Genomic DNA, 22,635 nt, shown 5'->3' with positions numbered 1-22,635 from the left:
ACTTGCAGAGACACACTACAAAAAGGCAATGACCTGGTATCACGGGGATGTTAGTATTGGACTGAGGGACTTCCCCACTGGAAGGACATGACAGAGGAGGCTTCAGACTTTTCTTTGGCATCACTGCATAAAAGCTTTTGCTAATAATGTGCGCACTGCCAACGCACGGGTCTCTTCTGCTAAAATGATTGCAGTCTGTCTTCTTAACCCAAAGCTATGAGTAGAGAGTTGGGTGTTTACTGTATGTGTGTGTTAGTACGAGAGGCTAGGGTGCTCCTGAGTGAGTTTGTACAGTACACAGGCATTGAGGTGAACTGCTAGTGATGGTGGTTTGTGAAATGCTAAACCTCTCCTGAAGCTGGACTTCCTCAGCCCAAGGTGTGTATGTTGCAGCCAGGGGTGAAGGCTCCTCTGCCGCAGACCCAGCAGCTTGGCAGCGCTATATAGCCCTGCCGTGTTGGCTTTCTTCTCAGGTCTGAGCTGGGCTAATCAAGGAGAGAATAGCTCGGGCTGGCTCTGGGGCTGCAGCAAGCAATTCCACACCCAGGCTGCATTATTTATCTCTGCATTCGGGCCCCATTTAATTTATTTTTCAATGGTGCTCCAACCCCCGAAGCCAAAAGCAACACAGCTTACAGTTGTTAAAAATGAGATTTTGAACCCTAAGGCCCTACAAGTTCAGAATTTTATTTTAAATATTTCATACGACCCCCGATAAAGTTCCAATTGTCAAGAGAAAGTGAGATCAGGACCTATACAATTATTTCCTTAGCAGAGAGAATAATTGATATTTCCCAAAGAAAATTCTCTGGGAAAAAGCTGAGACCATCCAGCAATCCATTTCTCAAGAACTGTATTCTATACAATAACGGGTTGCCCACTCTTGTTTGGTTCTTTCTTTGTTTCCCTCATGTGGTTCAAGAAACACAGTGCTGTGCACTTGCATTCACAACCGCTCCAATCATTAAAAAGAGAAAACCCAGGGCTGGCCTATATTCTTCAGGGGGCAAAATGATATGTTTTAATATTTTCAAGGCTTGGGGGTCAATTAACATTTTCCTTGGAGGGAGGAATTATTCACAGCGCAATCAAGCGGAGATGAAGAGACATTTCATAACGATGTGAGGCTAGAGTTAAAATGCTGAAAAACCTCATTACGCTTCCCCCACGTTCCTGACAAGAGGTTTTCAAGCGCCGGACGGAGGACGTGAATGAGGGCACCATTAAGGTGAGATGCAGAAACTTGCACGTGTGATCCGAGCGTGTCTCAGTGTTAATATTTAGCCGTTAACCGTTTCAATTAGAGCTCCTGGAGGCGACACAAACCGATGACTGTTAGAGAGAGCCAGGCAGGGTGACGTTTCTTTTAATTAGGCAAAAAGGAAAAAAATTAAAAGAGGATTCTTCCAAGTTCAACCCCTTGGGAAGGGAGTTTCTGCATTTCCCTGCTTGTCCCCCCCAGAGACTTACTACCAGAAAAAAACAAACCCACATAAAGAGTTGTTAAATTATTCACAAATATACTGCATTATACTGTAGCAATGCCTAGTGAGTCTATGGCGTCTGGTACTGTAGTGGAATTACAGTAAGCACTGTGCAGCATTGAAAAACAAAAGCTCTGCCGATTGTTAACACTTTGCCTGCCAATCACGAGTATAACCGTTGATGAAAAATACACCCGTTTACTGCCAAAAAAATCCATCCACGAGTATAACCGTTTTTCAAAAAAAAAAAAAAAAAAAGTTTTTTTTTTTTTTTTTTTTTTGGTCTTTTTTTTTTTCAATTTATCCACACAGAACCAGAGATATCACGATCCAAAGATTTCTAGCTCCATTCACTCCTTGGTTAACTTATTACTTTAAAATCCTGTATCTCGGCTCCTAAAAATTAAAAATTTAAACACTGGCACTGGGGGAAGTAAAATAAAAAAAACCCTCTGGCAGGGAATGTGTTAACAACTTAAGCTCTTTTTTATACATTGGCGTTTTGAAAACAGCCGATCTACAAGCTCACAACGTGTTGCGATGTGATGCATCACAAACTTGTAGATCTGCTATTTTTGTAAGACATTTGAAACATTTCGATAATGTTTGCCTATAATGACATGCCCAAAATAGTGATGCCAGGGTCAATGTGTTAAAGAACAACCTCTGAAGGGAAATGATAGCACAATTTTTCAGTATATAATCGGTGTATATAAAAACGTATATGTTCCACGTTCTGTCTCAACCTTGTAATTACACTGGTTATCAGTCACTGCAGATCGATGCTAAAGTCCATGACATGAGGCCAGGTAAGATAAAATGTAAAAAAAAATATGTAATGGAAGTAAACACTTCGCTTCGACTTCGCTTTCCCACCTCCAAGGTAGACAGGATATGCGTGCACACATGTGTACTGTACATACCAAGCATCATCTCTTACACAATCTCAGAGAGAGAGAGAGAGAGAAAGAGAGAGAGAGAGAGAGAGTGAGAGAGAGAGAGATATTGTGTGAGAGAGTGACATGCCTCTCCTATCTCATCCAACCAGGAGTTCTTATATCCCTGCCACATTACAATATTGATGCAACGAATCACGAGCGGCTAGCGCCTCTTTGAAGTTGTCTTCAGGGGGGGAAGGGAGTGAGGAAAATTCCAAATTAAACATTAAGGATGCGAGCATGTTGGCCATGCATTTGGAATGGGATCCATACAGCAATAGATTATTTTGTATTTAGTGGAGCAGGTCCCAGGAGTGTCAATATCAGAGGATTACAGCAAAACATGAAATTAGCATTCAGTCCCCATCCTCTACAGAGCTGAGCGTATCTCTTCATGCCTCTGTATGTGTGTGTGTGTGTGTGTGTGTGTGTGTGTTGTCTGTGGGAGTGTGTACAATTATTTGTGTAGTTCCCCGAGCATGTGTAGTACACTCTCCGAGTGCCTGGATGGAATCTAGGTTAGGCTACATATGGTTAGACCTATGCAGCCCTTTATCACACTAAATATATGCTCGTAGACGCCAGATATACAAACGACCGAATACATCAGAGGACGTCCCTCGAGATTCTGAGGTAAAACAAGATGGGAAATAATATTTGGGTGGTCCTAGACACAAACTCTCCCACCTTAACATGTTGGTCTCTGTCTATACATCCGTATAGGAAGGGGTAAGAGAGAGTGAGAGAGAGAGCGTAGTGAAGCACGTTAGACGACAACACCCAAGAGCAAGTGGGCTGCGGCGAATCTGTTGTAGCATTGCTCTACCATCCATTGGCATTTCACCACATCTCCTGGACTGCTTTGGTCTCCGAGAGGAGTTACATTTGCCATGCTATTTTGTAGGGGGCGGAAGGTTCATAATAGATTATGAGCATGCCATGCATTTCCAGACTGTCAGGGCCCTGGCAGCCGTTCAAAACTAACATTTTTCTACAGCAGATAACACGAGATGCAAAGTTTTGCAACAATAAGCTGCTGCTACATCCAAAAAACTGTGCATACTAGGGGATTCATTCCACTCAATCGAGCGTCACTCTGAATCTATGTGGTTTCAGAGAAAAATAGACAGATGAATGAATAAATAATGCATCTTACCTTCCCTGGGTCATCTTTGGAACGAGGCACTTTGAGAAAACACTTGTTCAATGACAGATTGTGCCGTATTGAGTTCTGTGAGGGGAGAGAAAGAGAGAGAGAGAGGACAAGGTTAGTAAACATGTATCGAAAAGAAAAACCCTGCAATGTGGGAACAAGTGTGTTGTAACTGGATGGACAGAGAGTATCGGTGCCAGCAGCCGCGGAATCGCTACCAAGAAAGGCGGGCAACCTGTGGGCATGTAGCAGTCTATCATTTACATTTATTCACAACTCCTGTTGCCAAGGTCAGATGGCTTCGCCGGCCCGACCCCTGCGTGGTACGCGGCCAACAACCGTGTCCAGATTTCACAGGGCACCAGACTGCATGAAGCCTCCACGCAGGAAACGATACATTTTGTTGACGCCTAGCAAGCTGCATTCTAGTGACAGAACATATCGAATTCCACGGGTGCCAAAAAAATATAAGCCAGAAGGAATATCCCACACTGGGATGTCTGCTGATAGCAAAGACTGATATTAATTAATGCTTCAGCACTAGGGTCCTGGGGGGGAGGGGGGGGGGTCTAAATTATGTAGATCATTTTGGAAGTTAACTCATTACAGTGTTACAAGCTACTTCACGCCACTGGAGAAGAGGGGAGGAGGTTTTTAACCATCTGCCTGATGGAGGAGGCTGAAAACAGCCATGATGCCTGCAGAGTGGTGCTGCTCAAGGCCTGGGTTAGCCAGTCACAGCCAGCGCCCCCCCAGAACCAGCTGGAGCCGGGCCAGAACGAGGCTTAGTGGAGCCACTGACTGCACGTTTCCCCTCTCCACTTTGTGGAGTAGTATTGACAGATGGCCGCTCTAAAAAGCTTTGGGATTCTCAGATGAGTTGAATGGACGCACGCGAGATAAGTACTGTGTGTGTGTGTGTGTGCGTGCGTGAGAGAGAGAGCAGGCGTGTTTGTGTGTGTGTGTGTGTGTGTGTGTGTGTGTGTGTGTGTGTGTGTGTGTGTGTGTGTGTGTGTGTGTGTGTGCATGTGCATGTGCATGTGCACGTGCACGCGTGCGAGAGAGAGGCAGAGAGAGAAAACGAAAAAGAGAGAGAGACCCCCGAGCACATTAGATTGGAGCTGCTTGTACATTACTATAGACAATTATACCTCAGGAGAGACGATAATGACAGCCTCGTTGTAATGCTGTCAATCTTGCTGTTGAAATCCCCCTGAAATGCCAATGCAATCCACGAGAAGTGGACCAGCTCTATTCTCCTATAAGCATATAATGGGGTGGAGGGGCGGTCCACAGTCAAACTGGCAGAAGGAAAGAGTGTGTGAAGACCTACCCTATACAGTAAAATAAAAAATGTTACACTATCAGAGTTAAAGTAACACTGCAGATTTTACCGTGTAGCCGAGGAATGGCTCAGTCTAATTGGATCAGAGACAACACAAAATCCCTAGCTTGGGTACCGACACAAAAGCAAAAGACGTTCTCACACATCGTTTACTGCCAGACTGGCCAACTAAACACACACAGGTTTTCAGACTAATGATAATCACAATCAGTCTAATTTAAATGTACTTTTATGTAACATCTCAAAGACAGTTTAGTCTGTGGAAATTACAGAGATCATGTTAATAAAGGATTCAAGGTAAAAAATGAACAAATGTGTAGTTAGGTCACTAAAGCCGGATTTATACCACTTGCGCCAGTGTTGTCGCAATACAACATTGGGAGCTTGAGCTCGTATATCAGGTATTTTCAGCACACAACAGGGTATAAATTAGGCTCAACACTCAATACTGTAGGTGCCTAGTGTTAAGTCCGTAGTATACCCAATAAGTGATGGGCCTAGTGTTAAGGTTGCAGTGTACTTTTTTTCCCCTCCAAACACAGACGTTATCAAATGTAACTCAATATCATAAACGGGCCTAGTGTTAAGGCCGTAGTATATTCAATACAGGCCTAGTGTTAAGGCTGTAGTATACAAAATACGTGAGAGGCCTTAAAGGCTGTAGTATACTCAATAAGTGATGAGCCTTGTGTTAAGGCCGTAGTATACTCGATAAGAACAAAAACTTTTTTGGAACACTGCAGAGCAAAAAAGTGTAAAAGATTATTCTGCAGGAGTGTTTCCTCTCATAGTGGTTTGGACACACTATTTTCCCACACAGAGCCAACCCATGCGGTGGAGTATTTACACACAAGACTTGTCAGACAGGTGCGGGCGAGCATGAACATTTTTGAGTTTGCTCACAGCATGGCTGTGGAGCTCGGGGCCCAACTGCATGATAGAACTTATGAACCAGGCTCAGGACTAGACCATTGGTTCTCAAAGTGGGGTCCGGGGACCCCCAGGGGGTCCCCAGCAAAATGTATGACTAAAGCAGCACAATAATTTTAACCACTTTAACCTTTTATACTTTGGCCATTCAAAAATAGCAGACGTAAAAGCTCATAGCGTGGCACCGAGTGCCGTGCTATGAGCTTGTAGATCTGCTATTTTTGAAAAATCGGGAAAATTTGTGCAAACCTTTGAATATATTTATTTTTTAAAGCAAACATTTGTACTCAAATCTTTGCTTCTGGGGGTCCCTGGAACAAAATATTTTCAGATGGGGGTCCGCGGCCAAATACATAGCATTTTGGGGGTCCTTGACATGAAAACGTTTGAGAACCACTGGACTAGACTACTGTACGTACGTCCAGGCCCCCCTTCTGCACGGACTGCGCTGTCAGCAACCAACCACGTCCACTACACATGAAATACTGTAACCTTGTGCTGTCAGCCACTCTTGGATGGACTGCATGCCACTGCTGCCTAAAAGCCTCACTACACAGACACACATTAGTGTGACTGAATAAAACAATGTGACCCCCAAGAGCGATACAATCATACATAGTGGATGGTGACAAAACAGCTGTGAAGGGCCCTTTGTTTAGTATGCTATATGCTACTTTAAAACACTAAAAGATGCCTCCAGCAGGGAAAGGCCTCAGTGGGAGCCAGCGTGTGATGCAGACTTTGCAACATCATACAGTACCACTCCTTATGCCTGATTTATACTTTTATCTCTTGTACTTACTTGTAAACACGACAACGCGTTGTGAGCTTGTAGATCAACTACTTTCGATGCACTACACTGGTTCAGCCAAGTACAAATCAGGCCTTTAGCACTTAAAACCATGTACCTTTTACAACTCGATGAAAGTGTGTGTGTGTGTGTGTGTGTGTGTGTGTGTGTGTGTGTGTGTGTGTGTGTGTGTGTGTGTGTGTGTGTGTGTGTGTGTGTGTGTGTGTGTGTGTGTGTGTGGCATTCCCATGCTTCGGTGCCACAGGAACAGAAGCATTACCGTGCCTTCTGGTGGCCCTAAATCATTGATACAGTCAAGCAGGCAGGTTTACTTTTTAATGGACTCTCCCTGGCTGCTCTCCTCTCCTGACAAGGACCCCGTGCCCGTATGACGGGCTGCATTATATCAAGCACACTCTCTCCTCTCCGCCTGGGCCGGCACGGACGCCACTGGCTGGGGGTCATTTAATGCGAGAGGAGGTGAACCGGAGTGGAGTGAACTGAGGCGATTAAAAGTACATTATAATAACCACACTGGAGGCAAAATGTTGGAGGAGAACATGATGTGACCACATTTGAGGGGCCTTAGCGTCCTCCTTATAGAGTGGGGGGGCAGGGGCGGGCGAGGGGAGGGTCCTCCTGTAGAGAGTGTGTGTCTTTGTGTGCGTAATCATTCATCATAGCTTTTTGAATAGTTCTATATAATGCAATAATAACGCGTGGTCGTCACAAAATCCCAAGGAGCACCTGGACGTGTCTCACAGCACAGCTTTTGGGAGCCACTGATTCAGCGTAACACGCAAATGTTTAAGAACCAAAGTTCCCTACACACCGGGAGCGTGACGAATAAACGATCCGTCGGAGAGCATTTCACATCAAACTATTCATTTGGTGATGCTTCATTCACACAGGTTGATGCTTTTAACTCAACCTTGTTTTGAAATAAATGTGCGTCGCTTTATTGCCACGTAATACATATATATTTAAAGTAATACTAGGTAACTTTTTCAACAAAACTAAAGTTAAATTGTATATCTTTTGTGAGTGGCAAATGTTTCACAACACCCACTCCATGAATTTCACCCCCGAAAGCCTTTTATAAACTATTTTCTATTGAAACGGTGGCTAGGGTAGTCATTCCCGTGGAAAATGAAAACGGAAACGGAAATGCACCGGTTTCCTGTTTGGCCAGGAACTACCGCGCTAATAACAAAAAGGAATCTCACGCTGTTTGTAGGATTTGAAGATCGAAAAACAACAGCAAAAGAAAACACAGCTCACGGTAACTAAAGCTCCACTGGCTAAGAGAAACGATCCACAGATAGTATAAAACAATTAAAAGAACGCTTTTTGAAACGCTTCCGTCTTCCGGTGAAAACAAATGGAATTCTGGGTAACGCAGGAATAAACGAACGACCTGCAGTGACGGTAATGACCAGCAGAGGCTGCAAAAAAATCGTTATTTGTGGACCTGCATTGTATTACTTTAATGTGTTTATTGGGTTTTTAAGATTTTTTTTCCAAACACTAATTTAATACATGACACGAACAGCAGTTTAAATTTAAACAGTATACAGCTAAAGACGGATGCAGGTCTGTGCCGGAGTGGCAGAGAACCGACAGCCAGCAGACAGCAGGCCGAACCAGCGTGGAAGATGAAAGTGAAGTTAAGTAGTAGAGGTCAGGGAGGCCAGTGTGAGCGCTGGTAGACAAAGTGAGTCAGACACAGCTCTCTGCAGGGGGTCTGGCTCAAGTGCTGCCCAGCATCTACCTGCAACCGCCGACAGAGCGCTTCTCTCTCTGTGTGTGTGTGTGTGTTGGGGGGGGCATCTATACACCCTACACACACACACACCAGAATGTCTCCCCTAACGAACGGTGGTGATTTAACGCGCCAGGACAGCAATGGAGACGAAAGCACCTCCACCCCCTCCCCTCATCTAACCCCCACCATACCGCGGAGGCGGCCATCATGGGGGGAAAATAGGTCAGGCTGACCTCTGTGTTCTCCGTGTCAGACGTTCAGAAGTGAGCTAAAGGGACAGGCTGTGTCAGACCACTGTTCCTCACACACGGGTGGGGGGGGGGGGCCTCCTGGCTTGCACACACTCCGAGACGCCCAGGGGAGTGCGCCCCGCGCCGTGAGAGGTCGCGCATGTACAGCATGTGCGCCCAGAGACCGCTTGAACGCTGGGAACGGATGAGTGTGATACCCACACACGCCGAGTCTCACACTTCTCATGCCCACACTCGGTCGCACTTCATTTCTAAACGCAGTGCACATGCATGCATGCATGTATGTGGCTAGGGTGGGTGAGACAGGAATACGCTGGTTATGTGGGTTTTTTAAGAAGTGACAAGTGTGACAGTGTGGGTGTGAAAAGACCCGGTACAACACTCACACATGCGCGCGCACGCGTAGACGCACCTGCACGTGCATGCACACAGCTGCTACCCTCAAACTTCCCACTCAGCATAAAGCCAGACGGTGAGCTATCGCTTGGTTTGTGGCTTCAGTTAAAACATTCATCATATGACGAGGAGCTTAAGACGACCTAGAAGTGCTCTGAAAAGTGTTTAGATTCAACTACAAACAAAAGGAAACTTAAACACCCCTGGATTTGGAGCCTTGAGATCAAAGTGGGTTTTAAATCCCCCCTGCCTGTCTCTGTGTGTGTGTGTGTGTGTGTGTGTGTGTGTGTGTGTGTGTGTGTGTGTGTGTGTGTGTGTGTGTGTGTGTGTGTGTGTGTGTGTGTGTGTGTGTGTGTGTGGCTGATCTTGGTGACTACAAGGTTGATCAGTTTCTTTTGCAAAACACGCGGCCACAAGCCCACATTGGATGAACACCAAAATATACATTCATAAACATAACATAACCAAAAGTCCCAGATCATGAAGGTCTTAATGTCCGTGCAGCACATACAACTCAGCCCGAAGCCGTCATGTCTCAAGTCCCTTTTATACAGTTTTAGAGCAGAGGTTCTCAACCTTTTCCGTGTCAAGGACACCCAAAGTGATGCTTATAATATTGGCCGCAGACCCCAATCTGACAAGATTTCGCGCCAGGGACCCCCAGGAGAAAAGATTTGTGTTGTCTAAATGTTTCCAAATTGTTCACATACTGATGCGATGCGACACATATGAGCTTGTAGATCTGCTATTTTTGAACAGCCAAAGTATAAAATAGGGTTAAAGTGGTTAAACTGATTGACACATTTTCCTTGGGACCCTCTAGAAGCCCCTCAAGGACCCCTGAGGGTCCCCGGACCGGAGTGCTGTTCGCCAACGCATGCACCAAAACGTATAAAGTCTGATACAGCACTGTCTTGAAATAACAGATGGTTCTTACAGATTTGAAAACAACATGTTTTGTGTGATTTGATTGTCGACATCCCTACTGACTTTAACATTAAATGTCAAGAATGGGATGTCTCTCTCTCTCTCTCCATCACATCTCATGTGGATTGTCTGAGCTCTCTGTCATTGACATCATGTCAATTATACTACAGTGCTTACTTCCTCTCGTCAAGGACTCGCAAAACCACTATTGGCAGTGATGGGAGAAGTACTCGCAAGTATTACTTGAGTAAAAGTATCGATACTGCAATGTAGATCATTCTCTGTTACAAGTAGAAGTACCGTATTAAAAGTTTACTTGAGTAAAAGTACAAGGTATCAGCATCAAGAACGGATAGCTGGTCTACTGTATTCTATCAAATAAAGGCAGAAAAGGCCAAAAGAATATCTCTCTCTCACACACACACACACACACACACACACACACACACACACACACACAAAAGTACCAAAAGTAAGTACTCATTGTGCAGAATGTAGACAATATTTTTTACCCACTTTTTCTCCCCAATTTAGTTGTTTTGCCAATTGATTCCTTCCCACTCATATTTCTGTGTGTTGTCACTGCTGTTGTATCCTACTGGCTCACCTGCCAGTAAGGAGCCCCCACCGGGAGGACGTAGAAGAGCCTTCGTCCTACTCCTCCCGCCCAACACTCCCCGCTGACAGGTGCCGCCCCAGCCAGTAGGAGTCCTCACCCATGACTGACCTCCCCCGAACACGAGCCAATAACACGGGCCAATTGTGTATAGACGCTTGACAAAGCCGGACGCACCATGGTGCATTCGAACCCACAACCTCCACGGTGGTGGGTAGATACTTTACCCCTGCGCCACCCGAGCACCAGAATGTCCCATTTCACAAGTTCAAAATGTATAAAAGATCTTTCAGAAATAGTCAATCTACAAGGTCACATTGTGTCGCATATCGACGCATTATGAGCTTGTAGAGCTGCTATTTTCAAATGGGTAAAATATATATAGTTATAGTGGAGTAAAAATACAATATTTTCCTCTGAGATGTAGTGGGGCAGAAGTAAAAGTACTGAAAAAATACTGAAGAAAGTAAAAATACCGTACAATGATACTTCAGTACAGCACTTGAGTACATGTACTAGTTACTTTACACCACTGACTATTGGCCACCGGCCAGCAAAAACCCAACACTTACATCTCAAATCACAACCTTTGACTGGTGAAGACTTTGACTTCCATTACAGAGTAGGTTTAATGACAGCAATCTAACCCTAACCCTTTGAAAGATGGAGAGGGGTAGACAGTGAATGTGTAGGAGAGAGAGAGAGAAGGCGGAAGACAGTAGGGACGATGTACTGGTAATCACATGCTGCACTACTGTTTCAAGGCTCTAGGTAGTAATTTCACTGCATACATCGTTATTATTATTAGGAAATGCCTCCTGACGTAGATTTACTGGCCGCACCTTTCTAGTTGCCTTCTGTGTGTGTGTGTGTGTGTGTGTGTGTGTGTGTGTGTGTGTGTGTGTGTGTGTGTGTGTGTGTGTGTGTGTGTGTGTGTGTGTGTGTGTGTGTGTGTGTGTGTGTGTGTGTGTGTGTGTGTGTGTGTGTGTGTGTGTGTGTGTGTGTGTGTGTATGTGCAACAGGAAGCATGTTAAAAGTGTCAGGATGGAAACTAGCAGTTACATCACCAGGACGTCCTTTACAGAAGATTTATGCTCGATTCATACTTGGTTGCGCGGCGTACCACGCACCGGAAATAGCTGATATACGAGCTTGTAGATCTGCTATTTCCGGTGAGGGACACCAGCGCGAAACCAAGTATAAATCAGGCTTAATGACGCTTTCAGCCAAACGTTGCAAACAGGAGAACTCGCAACTTCAAATTAAATCACCATTAAAGAGTACCCAAGTCCCAGGGTAAGTCTGTGACGTAGTCTAAGGCGAGGTTAGTTCAGGAGACAGTCGACATGATTCAGTGTCCAATCACAAAACAATTACTTTTAGAGCCTGATCTTTGAGTCTGATCCCGAATTTTGGAGAGTCCACTCCTAGACCACCAATTACTATAATATTTTGTCAAAAAGTGCATTGAAAAAATGAGATTCGAAGTTGAAGTTTCAAACATTTAATTTATAAGTAACAAAAATAAGCAGGCATAGAGGTAAATCAGCACCACTGCAGAGGTCCGGGTTAGAAACAGTGTAGTGTTTTAGTAAAGCGTGTTGTTTACATCAGCACCATGCATCACAGTTACAGTATAATACAGTAGGTAAAACCTATGACAATAAAACCAAAACATATTGGCATCGTTATCTGACAACAAGACCATGGAAATCAGTAATCGATAGGGATAGTTATTGGAAACTCATAACTACTGCCCCTCGCCCATTACTAACCCAATTTTATTATCACCGTCTCATATACATTTTTTTATTACATTTCTTTATTTGCGACTAGACAAGTCCCAGGGCAGTGTGGCCACTTTCAGTGCAATGATGCTACTACTATAGTCTTGCCTCAGTCATTCATACCCCTTAGCCACAGGTCAATGAGAGGTCATGCTTTTTCTCACACAGTTGTTTGCTTTGTCTGGTTTCCTTCTCGTCTTTACAGACACTTCATCATAGATATTTGAAGTGGCAACAAGGGCCAGGATAATCTTTCTCTTTACAAGACTGTTTTGTGTACCCATAAGCCCTGCAGTGTGGGCTCTCTTCTCCTTCAAAGTTCAAGTGAAAAGACATGTTTATTCAATGGAAATCGGGGTTAAACATAAAAGTAATATAAAGCCTGACCGATGTATCGGTCTGGTGCCAGTCAATCAGTCATTATCTGATTTCTTTTTAATGCAGCCGATGAGTCCCGATTCTTTAACCCCTTTCAACCTATCCTTATGTTTGGGAATGTCATTCTAGCCAATAATGTTCAAAAGCATTTTTTTCAATAGGGCTTAAGTGGCTAAGCAATTATAAACAAATACTGATAAACTGAGCGATACATGGAGCATCTCCCTTGTAGGATGGATGGAGTAAGCACAGAGAGACCAAGCAGACAACCAAAGAGACTGGGAGTGAAGCTGCAGTGATAAGACGCAGGTAGGTGGGCTGTTGTATTTTTAGGCTGCTTTTAGACCTTATGGCACGTCCAGCGTCACACACCGTGCAGCAGGCGTGCACTGCGGCCTCAGAGACTTAGGCAGGGGTTACAGAATGTAGCGCCTTCACAAGCGGCTATTTGTAGTGGCCGTGGGAAGGAGTGCCGTGCAGGATAGCACTGCATTCACTCAGCAAGGAACCACTTCTCAACACCCGCCCCCCCCCCCCCCCCCAAAAAAAAAAAAAACCCCCAAAAAACCCACAACATGGTCGGATGAACACACACACACACACACACATACAAGTAGGTGTGAAGTACAGTTTGTTGGGGTGCAATCACAGGCAGATTTAATCCTGTTCGCAGCGTGAAGAGAAGTGACCCTAAAGCCAGCGAAACGAGGCTCCTCTTTGATGGAAATAAGGACAGGGTGTTGTTATGAGCCCCACTTTTAACATTCTGCCAACCTGACCCGCGTCCCCCCTCCACACCTCCTGTGTTGTGTTCCATATCACAATACGGTACGCTATTAACTAAGGCATACCAGGGTATTTAGCAATCTGAAGGTATGATTTTCAATACCGACAAAAAAATAGAACCATAATACACTGCCACGTATATGCATTTATCTTGAGATGATTTCTTCCAACTATTAGCAAAATTATTTTATTCAGCTGCCAGTCTGTCACCAGTGACTCACGTCATCACTGTCCAGCCCAATGATGTGTCGGGACTCGGTATCCACCGCAGCAACAAGTGACATCGGATCCTCCAGCAACGTACAGTATGCTGAATCTATGGAAGGAAGTTCTATTCAGTATTCTATGGGCCATAAGTACCAAAACCCAGCAAGACAAATTGCATTATTGTTGGCACATATTGTATTGACTTGCCTTGCAAATTTGCATGTTCACGCGTTATGCTCCTCAAAGTGAGTGTTCTTTCTGTGAGTCTGCCACGTGCAGAATGATGCACTCCTCATTATAGATAGCTCATGGACATCGGTTATTTGAAGGGCCTGCCTCTGCCTCTCACCTGCTTTTAAAGTTCATTGACGAATATGTATTGACATCAAAACGTTGTCTTTTATTTGCACCCTACAAATTAAAAAGGCTCCAACTGTCTGAGTTGCTCCAGTGCCTTCATTCTTTTTGCTAGACTAATTGCACATTAGACACACTGCATTGTAGGCTGGACAATGTCATATATGCCAAAATGACTTCTATCACCAGCAGCCTTTACATTATTTGTATTATTATTATGATGTTTTCTTTACATAAATACCATCATATATACCACAGGGAAAAGTCAGGAAGGTATGAAAAAATAAATACCGCCCATGCCTAACACCTACAGTGCAGCATTGAGATACTCAAAGAGCCCCCGCAGTGGCAGAATTTAAGAGCAACGTCTGTTTCACCATTTTTCAAATAATCTAAGTGTCAAGTAGTTTGATACAAAAGACAAAAGGCGAGCATTCTTCGTCCGTGATTTATTTTGCCAAAGAATGCCGTTCTATCTATAATGCGGTCATCATATGGACCAAAGTGATTAGAGCACTCAAAGAAGTCAGGTATAAGCCTCCATTGCTCTTTAGCATTACTCAAGTGTTATAAAAAATAGCAATCTATCAACACAACTTTCGATCTGCACTACAAATCTCCCCGGCCAATTGGCTGTTAGTCTCCCTCTATACCCCATTCCAACAGAACAGCGAGTAGCGGTAGACACATGCCGCGGAGCTCTCCTGCTTTGAGCCAAGCTATAGTATACCGGGAGACCTGAAGCCCATACTGGAAAACCCATGAAGTCAACTATAACGATTTTCGACTTCATTCTTTTTCCAACCGGCTTCAAAGGCATTTGATCTGCCTCCCTTGGCATCTAGTAGCAGTGTGTTGGCATGCTAGGTTTAAAATCCCTTAGTCTGTCTCTGATCTTTACCTGCTTGTATGTTGTTTTAATAAAACATGAACGAGTGTTTGCTGCAGCAAAACGCATGCCAAGGTGAAAACCTGTAATGAATATAAGAACCTTATTACGCCATGAAAGGTGAGGTCTGGCTGGCGTGGTGGGAAAGACAAAAGCGAAAAGGCAAACTAGAAAACCTGCAATCACGGTCAATAATTTTAACCATAGATGCCATGCAGGTCATGTGGCATAGCACACTGAGGTATTGTAGTAATTAAAACTCAACAGCCACTTCTGCAAAGTGAGACGATACTATGGTGATGTTGTTCCCTCCTTCTTCACCAACAGTATGCACTGGGCTAAATTAAATACATTTTTCATTTGTTAAGTTCATATCATGATGGCAATTCATGAAAGAAGTTATATAAGTGGTTATATGCATGTAATCAACAAAGATATGACATTATGGATTCAAGGGCATCATTCTCATACTGTATGTAGCAATTACGCTTTATGGAAATGCTTTTTTAATATATTGAAGTTTAATATCAGATTGAATTAATTTGATTAAAAACATATTTAAAAATGTTGTTTAAAATGTTTATCAATTTGTTTGCTTATAATTTAATTGTTCTCAAATAGAACATTGCATTTGAATTTTACTTGTATTACTTTTTACAAAGTGTCAGTAATTGGTGGTCTAGGACTCTTCAAAATCCTCTCGGCATCGGACCTAAATATCTGGCATCAGTCGGGCTCTAAAAAGGTTCACCTTCGGATAATTTTCCAAGAGCTTCAGATGCAGAAAAGTACAATACTACCACAGGCTTTCTTAAGCCCACGTACATATGTTAAATTCTGGGTACACCCACTGAGGAGGCATGAGAGCTGACAAACAAGGTGATGTGTTTACATCAGCAGCATATAGGTGGAACGTTTTCCGGAGGGGCAACTCCGCACCTCCCAACAGCAGGACAGGTAAACGTTACGCAGAAGACGCCAATATATGTTTCATCAGCAGCACATGCATTGCGTGGGGAGGCGTTCAATTTAGACAGATTCTGACAAACGAATACCTTGAACGCTACTCGGCGGTTCCCGACAATATCAGTAAGCCTGGTTACAATCTACAGGCTTGAGCCATCTGCACGTCGACCAAAGCAATCCCAAAGATGTCTACGCAAACGCAGAGTAATGGCCGTATCTGAGCTTTGCCCTGGTCTGACAGCGTGCGAGATCCTCCACAGCGCAGATTGCAAGTGTAGCAATCCAACTTTATCTAAAAAGTAATTTTGGTGTGGGTAATCCAAGGATAGCTCAACCTGTAGTGCTCACACAATAGGCTGAGCCAACACAAAACCCCCTAGTTCTCAAGTGGCACATAAGAAGTTTATGAATGCCGCACCAAGGATGTTCCCTTTTCAACAGAAGCAGCAGGGTTAGAGACCAAAAACTCCAATAGAAGTGTGCTGAACTCCATCTCACTCAGCTGCGCATACACCCACATCCCCTCTCTCTTTGTTGCTTTAAGGCCAACCTTGGAATGGATGTGCGGAAATTCTAGGCAACATTCAGAGTTCTTTTCTAGGTGCACCCAAGGTTACAGGCCCGGCTTGAATTGCTACATTGGAAATTTGAGCATTTCCTTACAAATTTGGGTGGGGGGATAGGGAGTTTGGAGGATGGGTGGGTGGATGGTGGTGCCCATTTGAAAAGATGTGCGAAAAATGGACTTAACCACATTCGCCTTCGCATCCCTATTCCGGGCAGGTCATAATAGGCCAGTAAGGCCACCATTCAGTGAAAATAGGCAAACATTCAGCAAAAATGGCAGATCTACTAATTGTAAATTGGCTTTTTTCGCTATTTGACGTACAACGTCAATGTTTAAGTGGCTAATGGAACACTGGATGACAGGTCAATGCTACAGTATGACAAAAGATTACAAGCCATTCATCTGAAGCCTCTTTCAATCAGTCCTTTAGAGAGCTCTCCCTAACAGCGCGTGCGCACACACTCACACACACACACACACACACACACACACTTAAAGGGCTTTCCACCTTGCCTGTGTTGTTGCTCCACTCACTAAACTACTTCCCATTGCACAGTAAGCAGTGTAAAGCCAAGGATGTCACACCCTACAGAAAAGCTCAAATTATTGCTCACCAAGACCATGCACAATGACAGGCACTGCTCCATTAAGTGGATTACTTCAGAACATTCCTGACCTTTGACAGGCCGGTCAATGGCAGACTAGAGCCATGCAGAGTTGGAGGGGATGCAAACCATTTACGTAAATGAGCGTAGGGGTGCAACACTTAAACAAACTAATCAATTTAATCAATTGTAAAATAATTATCAATTTAGAATTATTAATAATCGAATTTTCCAAAAATTTTCAGAAATAGATAAAGAAGCTAACCTACAAGATCACAACACGCATTGTGACCTTGTAGATCGTTTTTTTGATACTTTTGTGTGACACTATTGTGCGACACCGTTTGTGCGACAATCAATTTGGCTGATTCCTATAAAACAAAAAATATCATAAAAACATATTGATAATTCTATTAATCAAAAAGGTTATTGATATAATAATAAGATAAGATAATCGATAGTTGCAGCCCTAAATGAAGAAAAAAAAAACTATATACAGTGGTGGGAGGTTAAGCCGACGGTCAGTACAACATAGCAGACTCAAGGCATGACGATACTACACTGGAGACATGTCTGGAAAACGCAAGCACAACCTCTACTCCTATACCGGGTGTCTAAACTCATGATGAGTTAGCTCAGCAGAGAGGAAATAAAGTCAATTGACAGGTTTTCAAATGGGGAGAAACACAGCCCATACTGTTAGGCTCGGCCACTGGAGGCGAACTGGGAAACTGCTCAAGACTGACAGTATCAGTAAGGATAGACGCCTTCCACAGTACTCTAAATTGGGTCTGGTTCTCTGAGCAATGCTTGCTTGCATTTTTTTCTCCCATGTTACCATACAGGGCTCTCTCTCTCTCTCTCTCACTCTCACTCTCTGCCTTTTCCCCGTTCTGCAGAGGCGGTGCAAGGCCATAAGAGACGGGAGGCAAAGTGACATCCTCCAGTTTATCCTCCCTGAAAGCCTTCGCATGCTTTCAGTTCCACATGAGGGATCTGATGAAAGCCGTTTGTCAGTCTGCCACTTAATTATCAGCCAGCAGAGGAGCCTCTGATACCGTCCTCTGACAATGGCTCACAGCAGCCCACTGACGACGCTACCCACTAACAATGAGCGACTAACACTGCAGCGTCTAATGGTGGTGTGGTAGTGCCAACCACTTAAAAGAGTCAGACAAATTACGCAAACGGCACAGCCAGCCTTTTCTGTGCCTTTCCCCAGATGTCCCTCAACTGCAGTGATTCTCAACTTTCTTTTATATATCAAGGACCCCGGGTTTACTATGCAATAGGCCACAGATCCCCATTTGATATGGGGTTATTTTTTAATTGTTAATTTTACTCTGAGAGGGTCCAAATGGAACTAAATCCATCCGTAAGGGTCAAACTTTCTATCAATACTTTAGCTGGGGACCCCCTGGAACCCCCTCAAGGACCCCTGGGGGTCCCCGGACCCCATGTTGAGAACCAGTGCTCTACTGCACAGGAAGGGAAAAACATATATTCAATATTATATACCATGCACGGCATGTTATCGGTGAGTTGAAATAAATGGAAACAGAGAAGCAATAAGTCCTTGTTTGAAATGATATTAGCTCTGGCGGAGGGAAAAACAAAGCCCGGTTTGACCTTTTAGCCTATATTTCTCTGCATGTGTACACAAACATCACAGAGCTTACTGTATGCAGCTGCTCAATATGCACACTACCATGCGCCTGCAAATAAAACACGACGTCACCACGCGCACTCCTTAACCTTCTTGCTTGTGTAATAGTCATGTTCATTTGGCTGCTGACTGCTCAAAAAACAAATAGCGACTGCAGGCATCTACCGCAATTACTCCAGCGTGGAGCGGGAAGCCAAAAAAGAAGTAATTTCCACGAGTTCTAACCTTACCGGGGGAAGCCAACTAGAAACTCGATATCATCAGAGTGAAATCAGGCATTCGTATTTCACATTCCCCGTCATGGTGGAGGGGAAAATGACGTGTCATCTATGATTGAAAAGCACCACAGACCGAGGGATCGGCCTCATCACGACCATGCTTGACTCGTCTGGCATCGTACAGTGTACTCGCCATGCCTGGCAGCTACTACACAAGACGACACGCATGATGTGTTCGGTTACACGACAAGGAAATCCCTAAACATATAGGAGAAATAGAGCAGCTCCATGGTCAGTGATGGACAGTAACCAAGTACATTTACTTGAGTATTGTACTACATTGCAAAGACAAATATTGTACCTTTTACTCCACTACTCTTCTAGGGAGGGAAAAAGTATGTGATGAATTAACCACTTAACCCCTTTCAAATATAGTGAAAATACCAGATCTACAAGCTCACAACACGTCGCAAAGCTTGTAGATCGGCTATTTTTATTTGCTCAATTTCAATACAGCAATGCATTGATATAAAAAAGAAAATGTACTTTGTATTTAAAGAAGTATTTTTTAAAAGCAAGTACTCCAGGAGTGCAGGAGTATCCATACTTTGACTCTAAGTACTGGGTTTGAATACTTTGTCCACCACCGTCTTCTCATTTGGCTCTCATTTGGGAACAGACAGGTAAGGAGAGTCTCTGTAAGATCGAGCCTAGTCTCTCAATGTGAAAGGCCTGAAGAGGCATTAACTGAAACAAGCTATTAACCATCATCAATAGTCATTTAGACAAATCATTCACAGTAAAATCCTCAGTGTTCATTTAGTTTACACAGTTAAACGTTAACACTGAGGATTTTACTGTGTACTGTACTTGATGAGGGTTGGCTCTTTCGCGATAACCTGTCCACTGGGAATGTAAAACATACAACTTTTAAAGGCTCTTTTTAACCACTTTCAACCTGGGCATGTGATTATACAAAATTCATAGTCTGTCCTATGGTGAAAATAGTTGATCTACAAGCCCAGATTGTGCGTGTAGATCTGCTATTTTTGACACGTGACGACATCATACAACAAAGCGTCCCTATTCCACTAGCCATACTAAGCGAACATTTGGCACAAATAACAGATCTAGCTTGTAGATTGGCTCTTTTCTGCGATACGATTTGGTGAAGAGGGAAAAAAAGGAGCGGACCAAGTATAGATCCCTGGTGGACCCCGGGTAATGAAGTACAGCATATAGGGTTTAAGTGGTTAATGTGTACCTATTTCTTTCAACAACAACAAAAAAGTTAATCGAGGCCACACCACAGCAACCCCCTAAACCCATCCCATCACTATCCCCCAACAGTCCATTAGCCAAGTTAATGCCGAGCTGCCAGACTTACTGACCCATAAATAATACATTGCGGTGGTCAAGAGAGGCCAGACACCTCGGTGCACCCCTCCATCCCACTACACGGCCACATTAATGGACTAATTCAGATGCAATTAACTGGCAGGGAGAGGCTATGGCCTTGTGGCCGCCGGAGCACAGGCTGAAGGGCTCACAGCCAGGGCTAGGATAACAATCCCTATGCACATGCACACACACACACACACACCATTTACATGCAGTGTGAAAGCCAGCACATTCACACAGAATCTAGCCTTAATAATCAGCAACTAGAGGGCCAAAGACAATCGGTGAAATATCGCCCTAGTCACAGTACAGTAACACTCTATATGTTTATTCATAAAAATGCTGTTTATGTAGTGTCCTTGGGAAGTACAGAGTGTCCGCCTCTGCCAGTAAACCACCTGCACCTTACCTATAGCCAACATCAGCATCCGAGGACACAGTCTGAAATGCTTACACAGCCCCTCGCTCCAAAACTAATTTCATCCGTTTCTTTTTTGGCCGTTGTTTGTTAATGGAGGTTTTCGGCGGGATAAATTAACTGCAGAAAAACCCCCACTGAGGAGCGGTGACATTGACAAACGAGCAATTACAGGAGCGATATTCATGTGTCACATCCGCGGCCGGCATGACCCGCGATTAGCCCCGCTGATGCCGAATGCGAGATGTGAGCGTTTATGCCTGTCAATACCGGCGCCTGGGACGTCCGCGCGGCCCGTGCTGGCATGTCATTCATCACGGGCTCCGCTCCGCTGCCACAGCTGTGTCACTAACCCCCTCATCCAACACCCCCCTCCCTCATCCAACTACCCTCCCCTCACAGACCGCTGACCCCGCTGAGGACGCGGCGGAGAGGACGATCAAATATCACTCTGGGAGTGGGAGAAGGAGTCAGCGGTCCATCCCCGCTACACCGACAGGACCGACAGAGGACAAAAAATACTTTTCCTACACATCCTCAGCCCTGCCAACGTCTTTATCGACAGTGTCGCTTAAAGCCAGGCGGCAGCCGAATCGTGCAAAGAAGACACAACACTCCTTTCATTCGGCAGTGATTGTGAACGGTAGAGTGAAGCCATTAGCCTCGGGGAGGCTGACACAAAGGGCGACAGAGGTTAAGTGATTACCATAGAGGGGAGAGAAGGATGGATTGAAACAACGACCAAATTAAACGACATCAGCCAGGCATGTTCTCACGATAATTACTTGCCGTGCAGATTTCATCAATATGCCAATCATCGGAGCGAGGCGAGGCTATTCTTCCTTTTTAGACTCGTAGTAGTGAATGACCAGCAAGCCAGGATGTAGAGGCTCTAATGCCGTGTTCCCAGTCAGTGTAACTCCATACTCGGTGGAGGGGCTTGCCTCAGTCAAGCTGCTGAGAGCAGACCTTTGGCCAAATCAGCAGTCTCAGGTTGCCATAGACTTTGTGAAGGACGTGCTCCAGGCACTGCTACTTGGTCCTGTTGCATTTTCCCCTTTCATTTCCAAAAAGGAAACACTATGTGCATGCAAGAACCCTGGCAGATGAATTAACTGCAAAGCTGCACAGGAGGTAAACGCTTCTACAGGGAGAGCAGGCTACCTCAATTATGGATATTATTAATTATATCCAGCGAAGACCAGGATAAAAAGAGAGAGAAATATATCACAGTCCCACATGAAAAGTTACAAAGAAAACAAAGTCATCTACTTTTTTTCTCTTTAAGATGTTTATGAAAATTGTATTTTGAGCGGATGGCAGTAGTATGGCGGATGGCCCAGCTTAGGCATATTTAACAGGGCAGATTCAGTGTTAAAGGCAGATTGCAAGGCCCGGGCTCTATTTATAGCTTGCAGAATTCATCATGGCTCAGTGCCTCTCCGTCTCCCTTTTACCCCTAGCTCCCTCTGTCAGGGCAAAATCAGTTCACCTATAAGAGGCCGCACTCAGGATTTACCATAACAATGAGGGTCCATGTGTCCGCTTTGAATTCAAAACAACATAGCAACAACATATGCTTTCATAATGGGGTTTCTGTAAAAGGCAAGATCTCACTGACATCTCAGTAGTGAATGAAGCCCTTAATGGCAAATAAAATTATATTAAGCTGTATACAACCAACGGGGGAAACTAGTACCATACAATGGAAAGCTACAGTAGTAGTGAAAATGCAAGAAAAACTAAAAAAGGTAGGGTTTCCATTGAAACTCCTCTACCGAAGGAATGATGACT

The 22,635-nt window shown here is 44.2% G+C and overlaps 1 protein-coding gene across 2 annotated transcripts in view; it reads right to left on the bottom strand.

The window, feature by feature from the left end:
* foxj3 (forkhead box J3) overlaps nt 1-22,635 on the bottom strand; it is an 85,354-nt gene that overhangs the window by 22,884 nt on the left and 39,835 nt on the right. For both annotated transcript variants that reach the window (XM_080423279.1, XM_080423280.1), the window contains exon 3: nt 3,579-3,653. In XM_080423279.1, the coding sequence (XP_080279405.1) occupies nt 3,579-3,653 (75 nt within the window). The remainder of the gene's footprint in view (nt 1-3,578; nt 3,654-22,635) is intronic.

The sequence above is a fragment of the Gymnoscopelus braueri genome (assembly GCF_963280865.1).
Source record: "Gymnoscopelus braueri genome assembly, chromosome: 3".
Taxonomy (NCBI): domain Eukaryota; kingdom Metazoa; phylum Chordata; class Actinopteri; order Myctophiformes; family Myctophidae; genus Gymnoscopelus; species Gymnoscopelus braueri.
The sequence above is the reverse complement of the archived record's forward strand: the minus strand, read 5'-3'. Positions and strand labels throughout refer to the sequence as shown.